This window comes from Alternaria rosae, assembly GCF_020736505.1.
Source record: "Alternaria rosae strain MPI-PUGE-AT-0040 chromosome Unknown BKA58scaffold_3, whole genome shotgun sequence".
Classification (NCBI taxonomy): domain Eukaryota; kingdom Fungi; phylum Ascomycota; class Dothideomycetes; order Pleosporales; family Pleosporaceae; genus Alternaria; species Alternaria rosae.
The window spans coordinates 2,675,363-2,693,329 of NW_025763572.1; the positions used below are offsets into that span (position 1 = coordinate 2,675,363).

At 51.5% G+C, this 17,967-nt stretch overlaps 11 protein-coding genes across 11 annotated transcripts; 4 read left to right on the plus strand and 7 right to left on the minus strand.

Annotated features, from left to right (window-relative positions):
• Positions 1-239: 239 nt before the first annotated feature.
• Positions 240-1,592, plus strand: BKA58DRAFT_312115 (uncharacterized protein; the record flags this gene model as incomplete). Its single annotated transcript, XM_046167366.1, has 1 exon — positions 240-1,592. The coding sequence occupies one exon, from the start codon at positions 240-242 to the stop codon at positions 1,590-1,592; it is 1,353 nt and encodes a 450-aa protein (XP_046028046.1).
• Positions 1,593-1,856: 264 nt separating this feature from the next.
• Positions 1,857-2,880, plus strand: BKA58DRAFT_134974 (aspartic peptidase domain-containing protein). Its single transcript, XM_046164460.1, has 3 exons — positions 1,857-2,204; positions 2,302-2,495; positions 2,592-2,880. The coding sequence occupies exons 1-3, from the start codon at positions 2,120-2,122 to the stop codon at positions 2,781-2,783; spliced, it is 471 nt and encodes a 156-aa protein (XP_046028047.1). The 5' UTR covers positions 1,857-2,119; the 3' UTR covers positions 2,784-2,880.
• Positions 2,881-3,274: 394 nt separating this feature from the next.
• Positions 3,275-4,991, minus strand: BKA58DRAFT_380986 (tryptophan RNA-binding attenuator protein-like domain-containing protein). Its single transcript, XM_046169959.1, has 5 exons — positions 4,808-4,991; positions 4,751-4,759; positions 4,067-4,642; positions 3,633-3,982; positions 3,275-3,566 (listed from the first exon to the last, which is right to left on the minus strand). The coding sequence occupies exons 1-5, from the start codon at positions 4,854-4,856 to the stop codon at positions 3,348-3,350; spliced, it is 1,203 nt and encodes a 400-aa protein (XP_046028048.1). The 5' UTR covers positions 4,857-4,991; the 3' UTR covers positions 3,275-3,347.
• A 247-nt stretch (positions 4,992-5,238) lies between these two features.
• On the minus strand, positions 5,239-6,915 carry BKA58DRAFT_135007 (eukaryotic translation initiation factor 2 subunit beta). The gene is made up of 3 exons (XM_046164461.1): positions 6,784-6,915; positions 6,400-6,651; positions 5,239-6,347 (listed from the first exon to the last, which is right to left on the minus strand). Exons 1-3 carry the CDS (start codon positions 6,793-6,795, stop codon positions 5,622-5,624), a joined length of 990 nt encoding a protein of 329 aa, XP_046028049.1. The 5' UTR covers positions 6,796-6,915; the 3' UTR covers positions 5,239-5,621.
• Positions 6,916-7,156: 241 nt separating this feature from the next.
• On the plus strand, positions 7,157-7,539 carry BKA58DRAFT_438028 (uncharacterized protein; the record flags this gene model as incomplete). The annotated part of the gene is made up of 2 exons (XM_046173552.1): positions 7,157-7,376; positions 7,436-7,539. 2 exons carry the CDS (start codon positions 7,157-7,159, stop codon positions 7,537-7,539), a joined length of 324 nt encoding a protein of 107 aa, XP_046028050.1.
• Positions 7,540-7,805: 266 nt separating this feature from the next.
• Positions 7,806-8,283, minus strand: BKA58DRAFT_438029 (uncharacterized protein; the record flags this gene model as incomplete). Its single annotated transcript, XM_046173553.1, has 2 exons — positions 7,806-8,077; positions 8,154-8,283. The coding sequence occupies 2 exons, from the start codon at positions 8,281-8,283 to the stop codon at positions 7,806-7,808; spliced, it is 402 nt and encodes a 133-aa protein (XP_046028051.1).
• Positions 8,284-9,012: 729 nt separating this feature from the next.
• On the minus strand, positions 9,013-11,082 carry BKA58DRAFT_428299 (FAD/FMN-containing isoamyl alcohol oxidase-like protein MreA; the record flags this gene model as incomplete). Its single annotated transcript, XM_046173009.1, has 3 exons — positions 9,013-10,107; positions 10,164-10,602; positions 10,742-11,082. The coding sequence occupies 3 exons, from the start codon at positions 11,080-11,082 to the stop codon at positions 9,013-9,015; spliced, it is 1,875 nt and encodes a 624-aa protein (XP_046028052.1).
• A 796-nt stretch (positions 11,083-11,878) lies between these two features.
• BKA58DRAFT_455187 (uncharacterized protein) lies at positions 11,879-13,481 on the plus strand (the record flags this gene model as incomplete). The annotated part of the gene is made up of 3 exons (XM_046174533.1): positions 11,879-12,246; positions 12,493-12,569; positions 12,627-13,481. Exons 1-3 carry the CDS (start codon positions 12,126-12,128, stop codon positions 13,479-13,481), a joined length of 1,053 nt encoding a protein of 350 aa, XP_046028053.1. The 5' UTR covers positions 11,879-12,125.
• Positions 13,482-13,736: 255 nt separating this feature from the next.
• BKA58DRAFT_400200 (uncharacterized protein) lies at positions 13,737-14,713 on the minus strand (the record flags this gene model as incomplete). Its single annotated transcript, XM_046171582.1, has 2 exons — positions 13,737-14,398; positions 14,599-14,713. 2 exons carry the CDS (start codon positions 14,711-14,713, stop codon positions 13,737-13,739), a joined length of 777 nt encoding a protein of 258 aa, XP_046028054.1.
• Positions 14,714-15,153: 440 nt separating this feature from the next.
• BKA58DRAFT_419455 (Mss4-like protein) lies at positions 15,154-16,276 on the minus strand. Its single transcript, XM_046172712.1, has 2 exons — positions 15,534-16,276; positions 15,154-15,479 (listed from the first exon to the last, which is right to left on the minus strand). The coding sequence occupies exons 1-2, from the start codon at positions 16,198-16,200 to the stop codon at positions 15,292-15,294; spliced, it is 855 nt and encodes a 284-aa protein (XP_046028055.1). The 5' UTR covers positions 16,201-16,276; the 3' UTR covers positions 15,154-15,291.
• Positions 16,277-16,473: 197 nt separating this feature from the next.
• BKA58DRAFT_135071 (histidine phosphatase superfamily) lies at positions 16,474-17,328 on the minus strand. Its single transcript, XM_046164462.1, has one exon. It carries the CDS (start codon positions 17,241-17,243, stop codon positions 16,551-16,553), a length of 693 nt encoding a protein of 230 aa, XP_046028056.1. The 5' UTR covers positions 17,244-17,328; the 3' UTR covers positions 16,474-16,550.
• Between the last annotated feature and the right edge of the window lie 639 nt (positions 17,329-17,967).

Genomic DNA, 17,967 nt, shown 5'->3' on the forward strand with positions numbered 1-17,967 from the left:
CTTTCATGTCTTCTATATGTGTAGTAAATCAATGGTAGTTTTCTTGAATACGCCTCTCGTAAGACTGTGACGCATGCAAAGTTGTGATTGACCAGAGTAACTCATGTACTGGATCTAGATGGTTTGCCGGCAGACCATGACTAAGCCAGGGTCTCCCTAGCGCGGCCATGCTAGTGAAAAGTGCCCCAGAAAAAAGTTCGAGCCGCAAAGTATCGATACGCAACACCACCCACGCTACAATGTCGTCAGATACAGAAATGTCCTCGTCGGAAGAGATTGCCCTTGTGTTTAAGAAGGAGCGTCGTGACAAGAAGGAGAAAAAGGACAAGAAGGAAAATACAGAAAAGAAGCGCACGAGGGCCGAGTCCAAAGCTGAAGTCGCAGAGCCTGATAGCGACGATGCAGCCGAGACACCCGCAAAAAAGCGCAAGCGCGAAGCATTGCCCGAAGAACTAGAAATCGATGTCAACCTCCCCGAGCCCGCCTCCAAGAAAGCCGCTCGTAAAGCTAAGAAAGCCAAATTGAACCCGACACCCGCCGCCGAGGCAGACGGAGAAGCATCAGTCGCGAAGACAGATGGGAAGGTCGACGGAAAGTCAGCTGAAGACAGGGAGAATGCAGCAAAGCGCTCAGAATATGGTGTATGGATCGGCAACTTGCCATGGTCTGCCACGAAGGAGTCGCTACGAAAGTTCTTGACCGACAATACCGAAATTCCCGACGATCAAATCACACGCATTCACATGCCCCCTCCCACGAGGCCGCCGCCCCCGAGTTGGACTACAAAGCCGATGAACAAGGGTTTCGCATACGTCGACTTCTCTACTGAGTTGTCGATGTATTCGGCGATTGCCTTGACAGAGATGAAGATGGACAACCGCGCGCTGCTGATCAAGAATGCGAAGAGCTTCGACGGCCGCCCAGACAAGCCCAAGACGGAAGAGACTCAGGATAACGGACGTGGAGTGAAGGATGCGAAACCAAAGAACCCTCCCAATAAGCGCGTGTTCGTCGGAAACCTCTCCTTCGACGTTACCCAGGAGGATATAAAGAACCACTACGCGCCATGCGGAAGAATCGATAATATACATATGGCAACGTTTGAAGACTCTGGTAAATGCAAGGGATTTGCTTGGGTCACCTTTCGGGACGTGGAAGCTGCGACCGCAGCCGTCAAGGGCTTTGTCTTCAAAGACCCATCTGCGTTCAAGAACAAGAAGGACAGGGATGAAAGTGATTCGGAAGTCGATACCACCAAGCCCCTAAAGCAAAGGAAATGGCTAGTCAACAAGCTCATGGGCCGAGAATTGCGTCGCGAATTCGCCGAGGACAACCATACCAGGTATCACAAGCGGTTTGGCCATGAGAAAGAGGGTGCAGACGGAGAGAATACAGGCCGCGAGAGGGGCTTTGGCAGGGGAGGAGGAGGTCAAAGAGGGGGCAGGCAAGACTTTGGGGAGAGCAATGGCGGACGGGGTGGCAAGCGAAAGGTCGACCCGAGGAATATCAAGAGTGGAGCTGCTCATATGAGTACTCCGAGGGCGAGTCAAGCTATCGTTGAGTCACAGGGCAAGAAGACTACTTTTGATTAAGCATAGACGCTGTAGTTGGAAAGGAATGTTTAGGACGTACTTTGAGCATGAGCCGGTCGTGGTTCACCGCACGTTCTTGCTGCGCATTTTAAGAATGGCAGGTGGTGCACGCATGGCTACAACTGCCGTCACCCACTTCTCCATCCACTCCTCGTTCGCCAAAACAACCCTAATTATATTGTTACGCCCTGAAAGCGACCCGTCTTGGCCAGCCTATATACTACCTTCTTACCATATATTTCTCGTTTCTCCCTACAATCCAGAAGCCCAGCCTTCCAATCACCCATCCCCTAGAATGCCAAACCTAAAACGCATGTCCATCCTTCCTAACCCGTCCTGCGAACGTGCAGGCCTGAAATCCTACGCCTCCCTCCTTCGCAAATACGACTTCGCGCCCACCACCGAGGGGCCCTTTCAAGCCCTCGACGTAGCCACAAAATCCCTAAAAAACATCTTCAAACCCGCGGCCAAGAAAGAAATGAAACCTGTTCTGAAGAAAATTGAAGAGAAGGGCAAACCGGGGGAAGATGAAGCACAACGTCTTTGATGCAAAGGCTAGTGAGACGTTTAAAAAGATTGAGGCAGCGAGTTGGAAGATCAGGTATGGGGATGGTGAATCTCTTCTTTTCTCCTGCCTTTACCCATCCATCCAGCCCTACACCAATGACGGATAGGTATGGGAGACCTCTTATCTGACTTTGATATCCAGGCTCAACAGCATCCGGAATAGTCGACACAGCCAACGTCCCTCTCGGCGGCCTATGCATCGAAAACCAAGCGATTGGACTCGCCAACAAACTCAGTCCGCAGTTTACTTCCGGTGCAGGAGACGGACTGCTGGGTCTAGGATTCGGACACATCAGTACTGTTAAACCGATGAAAGTGGCCACGCCTGTTGAGCAAGTCAGTCATCTTTCCTATCTCTTCCAATTCTCCTTCTTTGATCTTTCTGCTACTCCTTTTCTCCAAGCCCACACACCGCTAACACCATCCCTCCAGAGGATAAACCAATCCAACATCCCCTCCGAAAGCGAGCTCTTCACCTGCTACCTCGGCTCCTGCCGCGACACGTCCGACGTCGACGCCGGAGAATCCTTCTGCACATTCGGCTACATCGACGAGTCTGTACTCACAGGCTGCGGCGTCTCAGAACCGCAGTACGTCCCCATCGACTCCTCGCGGGGGTTCTAGCAGTTCTCCTCGCCCATCGCCGTACTGAACGGGGAATCGATTCAACGGCCAGCTGGAAACACGGCGATTGCAGACACAGCAACTATACTGGCGCTGCTAGATGACGCGCTCTGCGAGAAGATTTACAGTACCATTCCCGGTGCGGTCTTCGATAAAGCGCATCAGGGGTGGATTTTTCCCTTGGGAACTAAAGTCACGTATTTACCCAGCTTAGCCCTAGCGGTCGGCGATGAAGTGTTTGGAGTCCAGAAAGAAGACTTTTGGTTCGCGAAGTGTGGGGGTGGGATGCGGTATGGTGGGATTCAGTCGAGGGGTAAGAGCGAGTTTGATATTCTGGGGGATACGTGGTTAAAGGGGGGTTATGCGGTTTTTGATCAGGGGGGGAAGAGGTTTGGGGTTGTGCAGAGGGTGGAGGGGGTGCAGAATTTGGAGGCGCCGAAGTGAGGTATAGTTGGTTTGTCTTGTAGCTCTGGATGAGGGGTCGTGGTAGATGGTATCAATTGTTTTGATTCATGATCGACGTCTGCTATCCTATGTCATCGTACATCCACCTTGAAATGTGATCTACGGCGCAGCAGCATTAGCAGCCAACCACTGCCCAAATGCCGCCGCATTTCTCGTCTGCATGAAGACAGTCCCCGGTCCCGTGAACTTGCATACAAGACCCTCACCCGCCGTCATATTGCTGATGATACCTCCGCTTGCAACACGTTCGAGAACGTATTTGCAGTTCCACGCGACGAGGTGACCATTGTCGATGATATATTTCTCGTTGGCAGCGAGCTAGAAGAATCAGTAACGTTAGCATTTCATCAATCTGACGTGGAAACAGATGAAGGAGAAACTTACATCCTTCCTAATAATCGCGCCAAAACTCGTCACCCAAAGCACACCAGTACCGCTAATCTTGTACACGAACAATCCCTCACCACTGAACATGGCCTTGCCGATTCCCTGACTCTTGTACTCTGTAACGATACCCTGGGTACAAGCCAGGAAAGCGTCGCGGCCCACCGACCATGTCTCCTTTCCAGCAAGCTTGATGATTGTAATGTCTCCGATAGAGGGAGGGGCAAGCAGAAGTTCACCAGGGCCCGTGTACGTGGATTTGGACATTTCGCCGCCCATGAGGGCTTTCTTGAGGGAGAACTTCAGGTTGCCTTTTAACGTCATGGTGTGGGACATTGCTATCATTGCGCCTGGGGGTTGTGTTAGATATTCGTTCTTCGCATGTTTTTATTTCCAATATGATGAAAGCATATATCGTGTATTGGAAGACTCACCAGGTTTAGCAGTAAAAGGACATCCAATAGCCAACTGTACGGTGAGAATGGAGTTTGTATCCCGATGGCTCACGCGGTAGCTTCCTCCATTAAAAGTTCCCACGTCGTCTGCTGAGGCACTTGCGGGCGCCGTGTGTGCTCCCGCGCCTACGTATTGCGGTTGCTGGGGTATGCTCTGTTGGCTCATCTGCGACTGATGGCCCATGCCTGGGTGGCCAACCTTCTCGGCAGGGTATCCTGACGGAGTCGCACTTGGACTTCCACCAGGGAATCCACCAAAGCCGGGGCTCATCGGTTGCTGTGGCTGTTGTGGCGGCTGCTGCTGCTGCTGCTGCTGCTGCTGGAAGGGCGGGGGCGGCGATTGCGCTTGGCCTGGGGGCGGGAAGTGCTGTTGTTCGGGTGGCGGCGCATATTGCTGTTGTTCAGGCGGAGGCGCATAGTGTTGTTGTGGAGCGGGATTTCCACCTGGCGGAGGTGGGTAGTGTTGCTGTTGGTGTGCGGGAGGGGATGTGGGTGGTGGAGGGTAGGACTGGCCGCCCGGCGGAGGCGCGAAGTACTGCTGTTGGCCCTGTTGGTCTGGTATATGTTAGAAGGCTGTTCAAGAGGAGACGTGTTGTAGTGTTGGAAGGCTGGAGAAGGAGCGTTCGGTATATGACGAGAGGAATGTAGATGGTGTAGATGTACCTGGCGGTGCTACTTCTCGTCAGTTTGCTTTCACATCCTTTGCGACACGCGACTCACGAGGGTAGTAGTTCCCGCCCGGTGGTGGAGTTCCTTGATATCCCGACATATTCAAGCTTACGATCCTATTGCGACGAGTCGACGCGACTGTAGCTGGTACTCACGGAACGAGGTGAGAAGGGAGGTGAGTAGCAATCACAGGCGCAATGTAGGAGAGAGGAGAGGAGCGGACAAGGGATTAGATTAGTCTACAGAAGCATCAGCACCATAAGCAGTATAGACGTTTTAACCGCGCGCCCCGTTGGTGTCTCCTTGGTCAAGCTGCTCAGCCTCCAGCGCGCAGCTGCTGGCTAGCGGGGTCTCTCGAGCCGCCGAATCAGCGCCCCGCCCCCTCGCTCTGGGCTACGCGCCAAGTCCGTGCCACGGGTGAGTAAGAGAATAGCATAAAGTCGTTCATGCGCCAGAAGCTATCTTTGATCAGAAAGTTTGGGCACGGCAGAAACAAACATGTTCGCATGCGTCCACGATGCAGGGCAGCTTCGGGAGGCACCGTAGCTATCAGGGTCCACTTGCGACCGACCTAAGCGCCCATGATATCTCACATGCTAGTCTGCATCTTATTTGCCAGCGCGTATAGTAGCTATCAGCCATTACGCACGTACCGAGCAAGTTCTCTTCTACGTCTATTAGACTGTATCTTTTGACTCATCTCAATGTACATGAACCTTCCACAGACATTGCTTTGAATCATCATGACTGTTCATACCGCCAAAAAGCGTCATAACAGCAACAGCCGTAGCGCCCGCTGATCGAGAAGCCCCAGCCCAAGCCATGCATAACATTGAACATCGTAAAGCGCATAACATCAAATCCTCTAACCCACCATTCTCCGCCTCTTTCCGATCTGGGCCGAGAAACCAGTCTTGATGGCCTGTACCGAACGTCTCGATCCGCAGCTGTTGCAAGTGACGAAGTTAAGACGGTTCTCACCCTTGGAGAGGTCGGTGTCGGGCGAACGGCAGGTCTTGCAGGTTACGTATTCGACAATGTATCGTCGGAGGACGTTCTCGAGTTGCTTCTGCTGGAAACGACCCTTGATGACCAAGCGCTTCTGGTCGGCGAATGAACCGCTCGTACCCAATTCAGCGAACAGGAACTGAGCAACGTGCTCGTCGGAACGCTTCATACGCTTGCAAATCTCGGCAAGGTTGGCGAAGACGGTCTTCTTGTTTCCTTCGCGCATGCACTGTGGGGGCGGGATCTTGTAGCTCTTTGTGCCCGAGCTGGCAAGGTCGGGATGTTGTGCGTGGAGGAGCGTGAAGAAGCGGTTCAGGAGGAGGTTGTACGAGATGGGGGTCGTCGAGTTGTGTTCCCAGATACCGGTGCCCTTCATCATGTCGCCTTCTTGTACTTCGGGTTCGGGAGCAGCGACCTCCTCCTCGCCTTCGGGCTTGTCTCCACCAGCAGCAGCGAGCTTGGCCTCGAAGTCGTCCTCGACCTTCTTCTTGCTGGACTTCTTCTTCTTCTTTAGCGCGGCGAAGTCGCCCTCTGCGCCGTCCTCTTCCTCGCCTTCCTTCTTCTTGGAGGACTTCTTCTTCTTCTGTTATATTGTCAGAAAGATGTTGATGGTCGCACAGGCCTTTGCGCCTCACCTTCTTTGCTAGATCAGCGAACATGTCGGTGACCTCCTCGACCTCTTTGTCGTCGCCTGTAGCCCCACTTGTCAGCGACTGATGTATTGCCAGTATGTAATCCATCTTACCAGCACCCGCGGAGTGGCCCTCAGCGGAGTCCTTACCGCCGTTCATCTCTAGTGATTCGGTAACGTCGCCGTTGCTGTCGACAATCGTGGCACCTTCGGAAAATTGGACCGACTTGCGGGGTTTGCGGTCAGGGAGATCGGCCTGTATAGTTATCCGTTAGTATGTTGCTTGTTGTAGAGAACAGGTGTAAGTCCCAGCTAGAGAGCAGGCATGCAACAAGCCCACTTTCCAGGTACAGGATATTTCGACAGCGAACGTGGGGCTGTGACGTACGGAATCAGCCATGATTGCGGTTGCACTTGCGATTTCGATCTTCCGTGAGTCCTGGTAATGTTCTGGTATCGATTCGGAGTTCGTAGTGATATGTAGGGGTGGTGAGTCGAAGAGTTAGGCAGGCGGTCACCCTAAAGTTCGCCGCAACACATGTGTGAGTCGAACGCTGAGTGCCAAGATTTGCGTCACGTGCTGACTGCCGCTAAGCCCCACCTCCGCTCATTGGCTGGAGCGCTCCGACACCCTTCACCGAACGCGCCTCTACCATAGCCGTCGCGATCCCGTCATTCTCGCCAATGCTGCTACGGTAGTCCGCCGATCGAGTCATACATCCATCACCCTGTCCTGTCAACGATCCAACACCACCGCCGCCATGTCCCTGAGCAATAGCGAGAGCTTTATCGAGCCATCCTCCAACGACGAGGTCGATTCCTTGCCCTCCTCGGCAACAAGTTCCTCAGCCGATGAGGAAGAATACATGTCGGATGCAGATAGGGAATGGAAAGAATCGCTGCAACAATTGGAGCTGCTGTTGACAATGGTTATGGTGCCATACCTGGGGAAATACTTTGGTAGAAAGGCCGCATACTGGGGTACGTCATCTTCAAGGTTAGATGACCGGACGGATGGCACGTAGCTAACAGCTTTGCAGGATGGGCCAAGTTCATGGAATGGAAATACCCCGTCGAGATCGTCTTCTCAAGTCCGAAGACGTTCAAGCTGGCTGGAGCTGTTGAGGCAGCAGCCACACTATGAGCGCTTTACATTACTTCGGCGGCTTTACACAATCAAGCATCGGCGTTTATGGCGTTGGGTCCATCCGATATCCACACACATTGGACGTCAATTGTACATACCACTCTATTACTGCGACATATCGAACACACATATATTACAAGGCGAAGGGTATTCACCCAACCTCTACCCAAGAATCTCCCCATTAAGGATGGTCCTTCTATAAGCATCATGATGCCAATATCCATATGCCCGGTTAAGAAGCCGGTCCTGCATATGTTTTGTGTCTATACCGCCAGTCCTGGCATGAATCTCCTCCTGCCTTTCTTGCCCTTAGGCTTTACCTCTTTGATGCGCAGCTTCTCAAAGTAGACGTACGCACCATAGAAGATGACGGATGTGTTGCCATTTACAGCGCCTTTCTTGCTGCGGAAAGCGGACAGTTGGCGGGCGTTGAGCGTCTTGGGTGGGTTGTGGAACGACGCGGAGGCTGCGCGGAGGCTGCGCGGAGGAACGCCGCCTGGGTTACGCCAGGCTTCTTTAGGTGCGCGTTGATCTTCTTGCGGACGTCATCGCATGTATCTACCAGTGCGTCAGTACTAGACTCTATTGTCAGTGGTGGTGCAAAAGCTTACCGTATACTGGTACTTTATCTTCTCTCTCTAGGTCTAGTTCAACATCGTCGATACTAGGTACGCTATCCTTCGCCGCATCTCTTTTGTTCTTCTCCACCTTCTTGTTCGCAGTCGTCTTAATGCCCTGCATCTCGCGCTGCTTGAAGAACGCAAACGCTGCCAGATACACGGAAGACCCGGCCACCTTTTCCTTCCCGTACTAGCTCACGAAGCGCGAGTACGCAATAGGAGTGATAAGTCCTAGGCAGCCTCAACGTTTAGCATCTTTCATACGCTTTGCCTGGTGAACTATCGATTTGAGACTAATATCTCTGGTAATTCACGAAGCTATGAAGCTACGATTTCAGGAATACACTTGGACAGATCACAGAATTGGGCCTCAACTCAGGGCGTCGAGCAACACCAGGGCTATTCAAATACGTCTCTTCGGAAATAAGGAGCGTTCGAGACCTCGTCAACTCTGACGTTAATATGCGGTCGTCAATGTGTTCACCAGGCTGCTCCGCGGCGGCACCCGAAGGATTCGAGAGCTTTACTTCGTCCACCACTCTGATGCGTGCTCAAATGATTCCTTGCGCCGGCGAAGAGAGAACACCGTCCTCGTAACGAGTTTCGGCACAGCATGTTCATGTGTCATGAGCATCCTCGGACGGGCTGGTAGCCGATGTCAGCGCTCACAGATTGACTACTGGAGAGGCGACTAAGAACCAGACCGAGAACGAGAGCGCGCATTCGACAGTTGTTGGTACTAATATACTTTGCTATTCAAGACGCTATGGTTTTCAGGATAACAAATCATCAGATCAGACGCGAGCCATTATCCACAAGACTTGTTGGCGAGACAAGAGACGCTGTGGCCTTATACACGGCACAAGCGACCGTTTTGAGTTTGAGTACCTTGCTCGCCATCCCTAACTTCCCAGTCCTCACTGCCGACAGCAGTGGTGGCGTAGAAGACGCCCTTCGGATCCCACTTCTTTTTGATAGCGAGCAGCTTCGGGTAATGCTTTGCACCATAGAAGTCGGTTTGCCAGTTTGGCTCTTGGATATCTGCCTCGTTGAGATAGACACCGCCACCCTCGGACGCTGGAGCGACTGCGCGCCACGAGTCCATGATGTTGTACGTAAGGTAGTCGGATGCTTCCTTCAATTGAGCGGGCGTCGCGTTCTCAGGAACCATGTTCGCGGTGATCAAGAAAGACTGGGTGTTACGCCATGCTTCATTGACAGCATTGTCAACCTTAAAAGGGTTACCCGGAGCCATGTGGTAACCACCGACCGTATGACCGTTCATCACTGTGTCCTTGATAGTGGTGTAGAAAGAGTTGAACTTCTCTTCGGTTGCCCAAAGGCTCTTGGGGAAGAGACGGGTAGCTTGACGAATGGTGGTCACACCGAGCGTATCCGCACCCCATGAGCCTTTGTTGGCAGAGTAAAAGTCGTCGTGGTAGGTCGTGTTGGGAGTTACCGAGATGTTGACAGACTTGAGGTCGGCGAAGAAGTCCTTCGTAAGCGCATTGAAGGACTCAATAGTGTGGTTTGGCGCAAAGAAGGGAGTCATCTGGAAGTCGAGTGTCGTACCGTAGTTCCAGATCCAGAAGTACGAATAGGTGCCAGCGTTGGTGAACTCAGGGAAGCGCTTCATGTAAGCGTTGATGCCCTTCCAGAAGTTGGCAGAGTCGTTGACTGGGGCCTGGAAAGAAAAGACAGACTTAGTAACGTGGATTCTCTGATGAGCTTTAGCAATAACCGAAGTCACAACGCCGAAGGTTCCACCACCTCCTCCGCGAAGAGCCCAGAAGAGGTCCGAGTTTTTGGAGTCAGACGCGGTCACGAAGCGTCCATCTGCGGTGACGACCTCGAAGGCGAGAACTTGGTCAGCGGCCATGCCGTAGATGGATGCGAGAGGTGAGTGACCACCTCCGGTGACATAACCACCACTCCATCCAACAGTCTGATTTAAAGGTTAGTGATTGCGACTGTAAAACGTTGTATACCATGGTGACTTACTTCACAGATACCAGTCATGACTGTCACATCGTGTTCGCGAGCAGCTTCCAAGATCTCAAACCCTTGGACACCAGCGCCAGCTTTGAAAGCTGGGCCATTGTATTCAGCCGACTTGTACTGCTTGATGAACTGGATCTCCTTGAGATTGTGCGTCCAAAGATTAAGGGCACCTGCGCCAGACGACTTCCCAATGTAATCGTGTCCAGTGTTCTTAACGGTCAACCTCAGGTTCATGTTGCGCGCAAAGTTCACACCAAGCTGCACTTGGGCGACGTTCTTGACGTCGATCGAGTAGGATGCATAGGCGCCTAGCGTACATGTGCCACTGGGGTCGTCGGTAGGCATGCATGTACGGCCTTGGAAGAGCGGCCACATCATCGAAGTTGGGTCACTCGTGCTTTTCACAAAGGTCAGAACAGTATCCAGTAATGTATGGCAACTTCACTTACTGGAGAGAAGATGTGGTGAATCTGGCTGAGATGTCTGCGCATTTCGCCTCATCATAGTCACTCCAGGCCGAATTCTTATAGCATGGCGCGGCAATGGGCGTCGTCTTGATGAGTGCTCCTCCAAGTAACAGGTCGAAGATGGACCACATCCACTCCTTTGGATACTTCGAGTCGCCCGGAAAAGCTTTGCATTGGCCGCTCTTGATTGCACGCTTTGCTACAGTTGTGGCGTCCTCACCACCGTCAAAGCCAAAGATAGCAGCCACGTCGACCCCAGTGGTCTGGCTATCAGCCATCTTCAGGGCCGCGTCAGTGAGTTGCACTGCCTCTTTTGGGAAAAGCGGAACTCCACCAGACGAATCCGTGGAAACGGTAGCGGCAGCAGGTGCGACATCGCGTACGGCGACAGGGCTACCGAGAGTGCCAATGGCGTTCGCAGCAAGGAAGAACAAAGAGCCACGTGCAGACATAGCGAAAGAACTGCAATCCAACAAAAGCGAAAGCGATGATGATGAGAATCGGATCTCCTCTATACGTGAAGTGTCTCTAATAAATGACTAGATTCCTACGTGGCGCTAGGCCGGACGATTCGTTCGAGAACCAGGCATCGAACCACATGGCAAACAATTGAGAGGCAAATATCGGAAGGATCGTTGCGGTCCTTGCAGCATGCACGTTGTTGTATCTACTTTACTCATAGTTGACGTCCGAGTGTAGTTGCCGTCTTTCGCACAACTTCCCTCTTCCCCTACGGCCCGCCCTGTCGGTGCCGATTACTTCGCGAATGGGATCATTTCCAAGCTGCTAAGGGTCCGCATTTAACCACGAACTCAACATGGAAGGTACCTTCGGGTTCTCGGCTTCTGCAAATCTTTGCGATTTATGGACTGGCCATCTCTAAGCGAAGAGGGTTTCGGTAAGGGTTCTCAGCCGCGTCTGGCCCCACACGACTGTGCCACAGCGGAGTCGTGACTACGCGAGCTTCGGGACAATATACAATGTTGGAAGTAGAGATCAGCCGTAAGACAAGTTGTTGGCTAGCCACGCGGATCCTCAACAAACTTGTGGCGAGTCACTTGTGATTTGTGGATTGGGAACAATACTGGATGGAGGGTGCAATCCCCGGGAACAATATGAAGCTTTTCCTGCCGCTTCCCATACGTCGATAACCCTTGACTGGCTAGAACGAAGGATTCCAATCTGTTCACCGCGGAGCAAAGCACACGGAATAGAACACTCAACGGACGCCACCAAGTCTGAATTAACACGTCATTGGGTGCTGCAACGAGTTCACAAGGGACTTCACTGAGCTTCCTCTCGGATGGCTCCCCGAGGACCGGCTACAGTCGAGGCTCATTTGCTTTCTCGCGAAACAGGATCACAGTGATGAGACGTAGCTAGGAAATGGGGAATTTGGGCTCTCATTGTACAAGAAGTCGTCTTAATCGATGTCAGTGTTGTACAATCTTTGTACTTTACCTAAACCTGACCTTTGTGTATACACAAGTCAAACATGGCGAACACAGGCTTGCAACCAGTGAACTTGTTTCTGGCTATCTTTCCAAGCATTTGTTGCGTTTTCATCGTGTCAGTTCGCGTCGTAGTGAGACTTAAGGGAGGAAAGTTGGGTGTTGGTAAGTTCATTTGATGGATGGTAACACGCTATCACTCACAAATCTGTTCAGAAGATACACTCTTAGTCATTGCGACTGTAAGACGGTATTCAAAGTTACAACATCCGTGTAGCTCCAGCTAATTGATCCGCCGTCACAAAGCTTTTGAACCTGGTCCTCTCTTTCACGACATGCGGCTGTATGTATACCTAAGTCTCACAACAGATAGCAGCCATTCCTGTACATACAGCTAACATAGCTTTACAGACATACTCACCAGCTATTACGGCTACCATATCCGTGATATACCGGATGGTGCAGTTGATCCAATCTTGATGATGAAGGTATGCTCTATCAACTATACGATCGCTATGTAGCGCATGAATCTGACTACTTTGCAGTGGAACTACGCAAACTCGGTCATCTACAACCCTATTCTTGCTTTAGTCAAAGTCTCGTTCCTGATGACGCTCATCAAACTCCGATCGCAGAACAAGTGGATAAACCGTTGTCTATGGGGAACACTCGTCATCAATGGTTGCTTCGCCATTGCTGCACCTCTCGCCTGTATTTTCCAATGCAGCCCGATATCCAAATACTGGGATGCCAGTCTACAAGGGCGATGCGTTGACGCTGGTGCCTACACGGTCAGCACGTCGTCGATCGTGCTCACGACCGACGTTCTGGTTCTGCTAATGCCTTCATGGATTCTGCACGACCTGAAAATGCCACTCGGCCGCAAACTCATGGTCATTGCATTCTTGTCCTTTGGAGTCCTTGTTACCGTGATTGGTGCGGTGCGCACGAGTGTCCTCGTCAAGGTCTTTGTCCTGAGAGAAGTCAAGCCTGATCCGACATACGAAGTTGGCTACACCCTTTCGAACATCGAGTCTGGTCTCGCGATCATCGGAACCTGCGGCCCAACGATCAAGTTCCTTCTCAGCTACTGCATCCCTTCGCTCAAGAACGCAGATGAATCGAGCAATCGCCAACACATCTACCCTACTGTTGGCTCTCAAGGAGATGCTCGTTCGAAACGCTTCACGAGAAATACGAAGACACACAATACAGTCAGAGAGATGGATGAGATCGAACTTACCGCTATGTCGGGCGGAGACAAACGAGCGTCGACAAAGAATACACAACGTGGAGATGCAATGATGATTACGAAGACGGTCGCGTGGACGGTGGACAATGGCCAGGATAAGGACTCAAATAGCACGAACGGCGAACAGATACCACGTGGTATTCTATGAGACGTCGTGGCTGGCTAAAAACCCTACGCTAGGGCATTACTTGCGCTTGCAGTCATGGCATGCAAAGGAACACCGGGTTATGGCTTGACACTAGAACTTTCGTGTATATCCCATTGATACGAAATATTCACAAATCGCTTTTTTTCAGCATCTTAGTATGGTCTCTACTATTTAGCGAGTGAAGCAAGAGTAACGTGTTCACGCATTGGGCCGTGTCTGAGCTTTCTACGATTCAAGCAACCCGCGATCACGCTTCTACTTATGTACCAAAATCCTGGGAACATCTAGAGCAGATACCTGGTACAACCGGATCAGTCTGTTCCGGCATGATGCTTGAGCACCAGCTCCCCACAGTTCGCCCAAACCACGGATCTCCATCCGCTTGATACGTGGCCATGGACCCGCGAGGAGAACAGGCATGATTGTACGGCGGAACAGTTGATCCATTGGTCGATATTCTTCATATATTTTCCCCAGACGAAAGCCTCTGGGACACTCATCGACGTTTCGATTGCGTCCCTGTTTGAATGACAAAGAGCGCAGGTTATTGCGTACCGAGCTTATCATTCGCGCCCATTCTATGAACCGTTGTTCATCTCGTTCTTCATAAGGACAGTCGAGTTGGGCCTCGCCCACTGTGGCAATACACAAAGACGTAAGGGTGGCAAACATTCCGATGAAAGGTTCAAGTGCGCCTGCCATACGTTGGGTTTCCGAGATGGTGCAGTGGTCCGGTCCATGGTTTTCAAAGTATGTTTCCAAAGTTTGAGCGTCGTTGAACTTCGGAAACGGAAATTCATGCTCTTCGCATTGCAGTAGGTTGTCCAGCTCCAATCGCTCAAGTATTCCGGTAGAGCTGTACATGAAGCGCTCAACGAGATCTCGTGTCATGCAACCACTAAGTCGCATGGAGGCCGCTTTTGGAAAACATGGCGGTGGTAGTAATAAGTGATCACCGTATCTATTCCCGTTAACTCTCTGGAATCAATAGAATATGGGAAGCCTACTCAATCCATACATCCACATTCGAAACGTTGGTAAACTTGGAAAATATGCGCCAAAGCGATTCTGGCATAACGAGAACGCATCGCGCACCAAATGCGGGCAGAAAACATACCATAATCTCCAGCGTCGTCAGTTTTCAGACTGGAGTCATGATGCTCAGCTCGAATACGCTCAATCTCGTCTTCTAAGTCTTCTGAGCATAACGGTCCAGCGAAGCTCGTGTGCATGTTCAGCCAATCCGGGGTTGTGTCGAAGTGTTCTCGCTAACTCCAATTGCTTCTCGAATGTATGGAGGTCGACTTGGTTCCAGTGTCTCATAATAAAATTGCGAGGTACTTAGTGAGGCCCAAACCCGATAGGTGAGCAGCCGATGTGGGCGGTATGGGAGCTGAGGTCGACGACGCGATATAAGTTCGACATCTATGCCGTTTAGTCATAGTAAAAATATCTGACAATGTTTTGCATACGTCGACATTTTATAGCTGATGACATGCCTCGCAGACTCTCTTTATATCGAGAGAAGAGCACGAAGATGGTATTCCAATGAGAAGCTCCGTAGGTAGTTCAAGTAGTAAAGACATCTCGCATAACGCCTTCGCTAGCGTGTCCAACAATGCGCTCTAAAATCAATCTTCACGTATTACAATATACTACTAGGAGAAAGCTTCACTTATCCGCGAACTCATTCAAAAGTATAGCCTTCCTGTCTAATATTGTAGCAGCTGCGCCGCGCTGCGCCGCGCTCTTGGCGCTCAAATCTCCATACTATGCGGTCTAAACCATCCACGCCGAGTACCATTACCGCTCATAGTTGCTTCGAAAGCTCTTGCACCCAAGCCAACCTTCCCTCGCCAAAGATCTCAGCCGTGGCTGGCATGTTCTCTCCGCCTTCCAGTAACAAAGTTCGCACGATGATCTTGTCCGGCATGACGTCTTGATGATGGTAGATATGGCTCGTGCAAACTTTGCAAAAATAGCATCGCACAAACTTGCCTGCATCCAGTCAGTCTTTTCTCCTTCGCCAACAGCACAAAGTGAACAACATACCACTAGCACCTTTGTACCGATACTGCCTGATGTTCTCTTCACCAGAGATGATCTGCAGTTCCTCTCTCGGTATGATCTGATTGCACGAGTACGGCCCACCACCAAGCTTCTGGCACGTTGAGCAATGACAAAGCACGTGCTCAGCATTTTCGAGCCTTGCCGTCCAGTGCACGCTCTCGCAATGGCACATGCCCTTTCTGACTCCATCTCCTTTCGCCGATGGATGTTCGGCTGGGGAACCAAACAGCACCCCGTCCTTGATGTCGACGACTAAGCTATCCTCGATTAGCGGCTTCGCGGCTTTGGAGAATGCTTTATGAACCGGCTCGATGGTAAGATAATAGTCCAAATCCGCTTGATTCGCAAACTTGAGCACAAAACCGTGTGTCATGCCTTTTGAGAAAGGTTCCCATGATCTATTCTTGCCGGCTTTGAGCGACTGTATGAGCGGTTTACCAGAGTTGGGATCCAGCGATTTGTATTGTAGAGCCATGAAAGACTTGAAGTGGCTTTCTAGATCCGTCCATGGTATATCGGGGCGATATTTGAAGAGTACAATATGTGTGATCGTGTCGCTAGCCATGGTCTCCGATGCGGGAGTACCAGGTGCGGAGGTGCGGGGTGTAACGGGAGCAGAGTCGAGGATGTCGGCGATGTTTGGGAACATGTGGAAGGCGACGCATGGCTACTAAGATGATGGGCTTCATGTTATATTACCAAAACGTTTGTAGCATTTGGCGGGTTGTGTCAAAAGAAAGCGATGGTAAACGTTCGTGGAAGGCGGCTCCGAAGTTAGCGTCGCTGAACCTAGCAAGTCTCGCCGTCTTCGCGCTGTGACGCAGTCGCGCGTATAACGAACACAGCGTCTTTGTCACCACAATGCTACCATCAATCGTTCACTCATGTCATATCAATGTGATATTGCTGATCAAGTGCATCACGTGAAAACAACTTTTAATTCCAGAAAAAGCTCGCTAAATTGCATAATCCCATTACGATCCGTCATCAAATCGCATCTCACGGCGTGTTCTCCTTCGCAGATCCCATTGCCTGGCCAGGTGCACTCGCATTTCTCAGCTTGACACTTTCATCTGTCTCCTGCAACAGTGCATCCTCATGATCAACCGGGAAAAAGCGATAGCTTCTCATTTCCGTGTTCTGCCAATCACCATGTGTTTGGCAGTCATTCTCGTCTAGATCCCCAGATACGTAGTGAAGGAAGTCGCCGTGCGATACGACGACAATCTCCTGTTCGTCGCGATCGCGCAAGAAGCGGCGGAGTTCCAATGCGCGTGCCTTGAGTGAACCGCCGTCTGGTGCCCATCTGCCCTCCTTGGTGTTGAAGTCAGTGTAGATGTCTAGGCATCTGTGGAAGTCGCAGACGTCGCCGAATTCCTTCTGAAGTCGTTTTACGTCGCTTGGTGTGTTGGCGGGCTCGGATGTAGCTTCTTGGGCTAGGGGGAGAGCGAGGATGTTGCGCTTCCCGGATTGCAACCACGGCTCCATGCTAATGAGTGCCGTTTGAATGGTGCGGCGGATGGGGCTCGCGCACACTAGGTCGATGCGATCAAAGAATGGAAAGTTTTCCGAGAGGTTTTTGCATTGCTGTTTGCCTTTTGGTGTGAGGTCTGGGTCAGGGATCTTTTCGTTGTGTTCTGCGTTGTGGTAGCCTTCGGCGTGGCGGATGAAGTGCACGGCACGGGGAGCCATATTGGATTAGGAAGTATAGGTATCGGGAAGCGATGGAAGTGGTACGTCGAGTCAATCGTAGAGAATATAAGGTCTCGAATGGCTTTGAGATGACAGTACTAATACAGGGAGAGAAACTCGATATATATGCTGCGAGAGGTACAGTTAGAGTAGCGTCACTAACGGTATGCCATATATGCACATGCCGTCCTCGATTTCCATCGCCATCTGCTAGCAGACGCATCGAACCACGAGCTCGTGGCGAGGTGCGTTCTCACTCTCAACCTCCAAAGAACGATATATGCTAGTGAATGACGAGAAGGCTGTGTCGGCACAGCTGCGACATGCATGGAAGGTGAGCCGTGTCAACACCAAAGACACGTCGGAAGTGCTCCTGAGATGATGGCTGGCTGTATACTAGCTTCCAAACAAGTTCCTCGCAAGTTTAGTAGCCCTTCTAGAAGAACTACGTGCCCAGCCATCGGGGTCTGGGGCTCTTAGCGTCTGGCACATCCCGGCCTGGACACGCTTGCTTGGATTCTTGGGCTTCAAACGGCGCGAAAACACTTACTGAGCCAGTGAACAGACCCTGACTACCGCATCAATGGGCACCTATTCGTTCAAAACTTGGTTCGCCGCATGCATAATGACATCCGTGGTTGAGGCCGCGTCAGGAACGACACGAGCGTTGCGGGTAATCGGCACATCAAGAAGGCTATGTAGAGCCTGGCGCTGAGATGCGCAG

Bases quoted from the DNA above. Each gene is read 5' to 3' on its own strand.
- BKA58DRAFT_135071 (XM_046164462.1), bottom strand. From the start codon at position 17,243: ATGGCTCCCCGTGCCGTGCACTTCATCCGCCACGCCGAAGGCTACCAC.
- BKA58DRAFT_419455 (XM_046172712.1), bottom strand. From the start codon at position 16,200: ATGTTCCCAAACATCGCCGACATCCTCGACTCTGCTCCCGTTACACCC. The intron at 15,480-15,533 runs GTATGTTGTTCA...GACTGGATGCAG, and splicing joins TCGGTACAAAGGTGCTAGTG to GCAAGTTTGTGCGATGCTAT.
- BKA58DRAFT_134974 (XM_046164460.1), top strand. From the start codon at position 2,120: ATGAAGCACAACGTCTTTGATGCAAAGGCTAGTGAGACGTTTAAAAAG. The intron at 2,205-2,301 runs GTGAATCTCTTC...TTTGATATCCAG, and splicing joins GAAGATCAGGTATGGGGATG to GCTCAACAGCATCCGGAATA. The intron at 2,496-2,591 runs GTCAGTCATCTT...CCATCCCTCCAG, and splicing joins TGGCCACGCCTGTTGAGCAA to AGGATAAACCAATCCAACAT.
- BKA58DRAFT_380986 (XM_046169959.1), bottom strand. From the start codon at position 4,856: ATGTCGGGATATCAAGGAACTCCACCACCGGGCGGGAACTACTACCCT. The intron at 3,983-4,066 runs GTGAGTCTTCCA...CACAACCCCCAG, and splicing joins TCCTTTTACTGCTAAACCTG to GCGCAATGATAGCAATGTCC. The intron at 3,567-3,632 runs GTAAGTTTCTCC...TGATTCTTCTAG, and splicing joins GCGCGATTATTAGGAAGGAT to CTCGCTGCCAACGAGAAATA.
- BKA58DRAFT_135007 (XM_046164461.1), bottom strand. The intron at 6,348-6,399 runs GTGAGGCGCAAA...ACAATATAACAG, and splicing joins TCGCTGATCTAGCAAAGAAG to AAGAAGAAGAAGTCCTCCAA.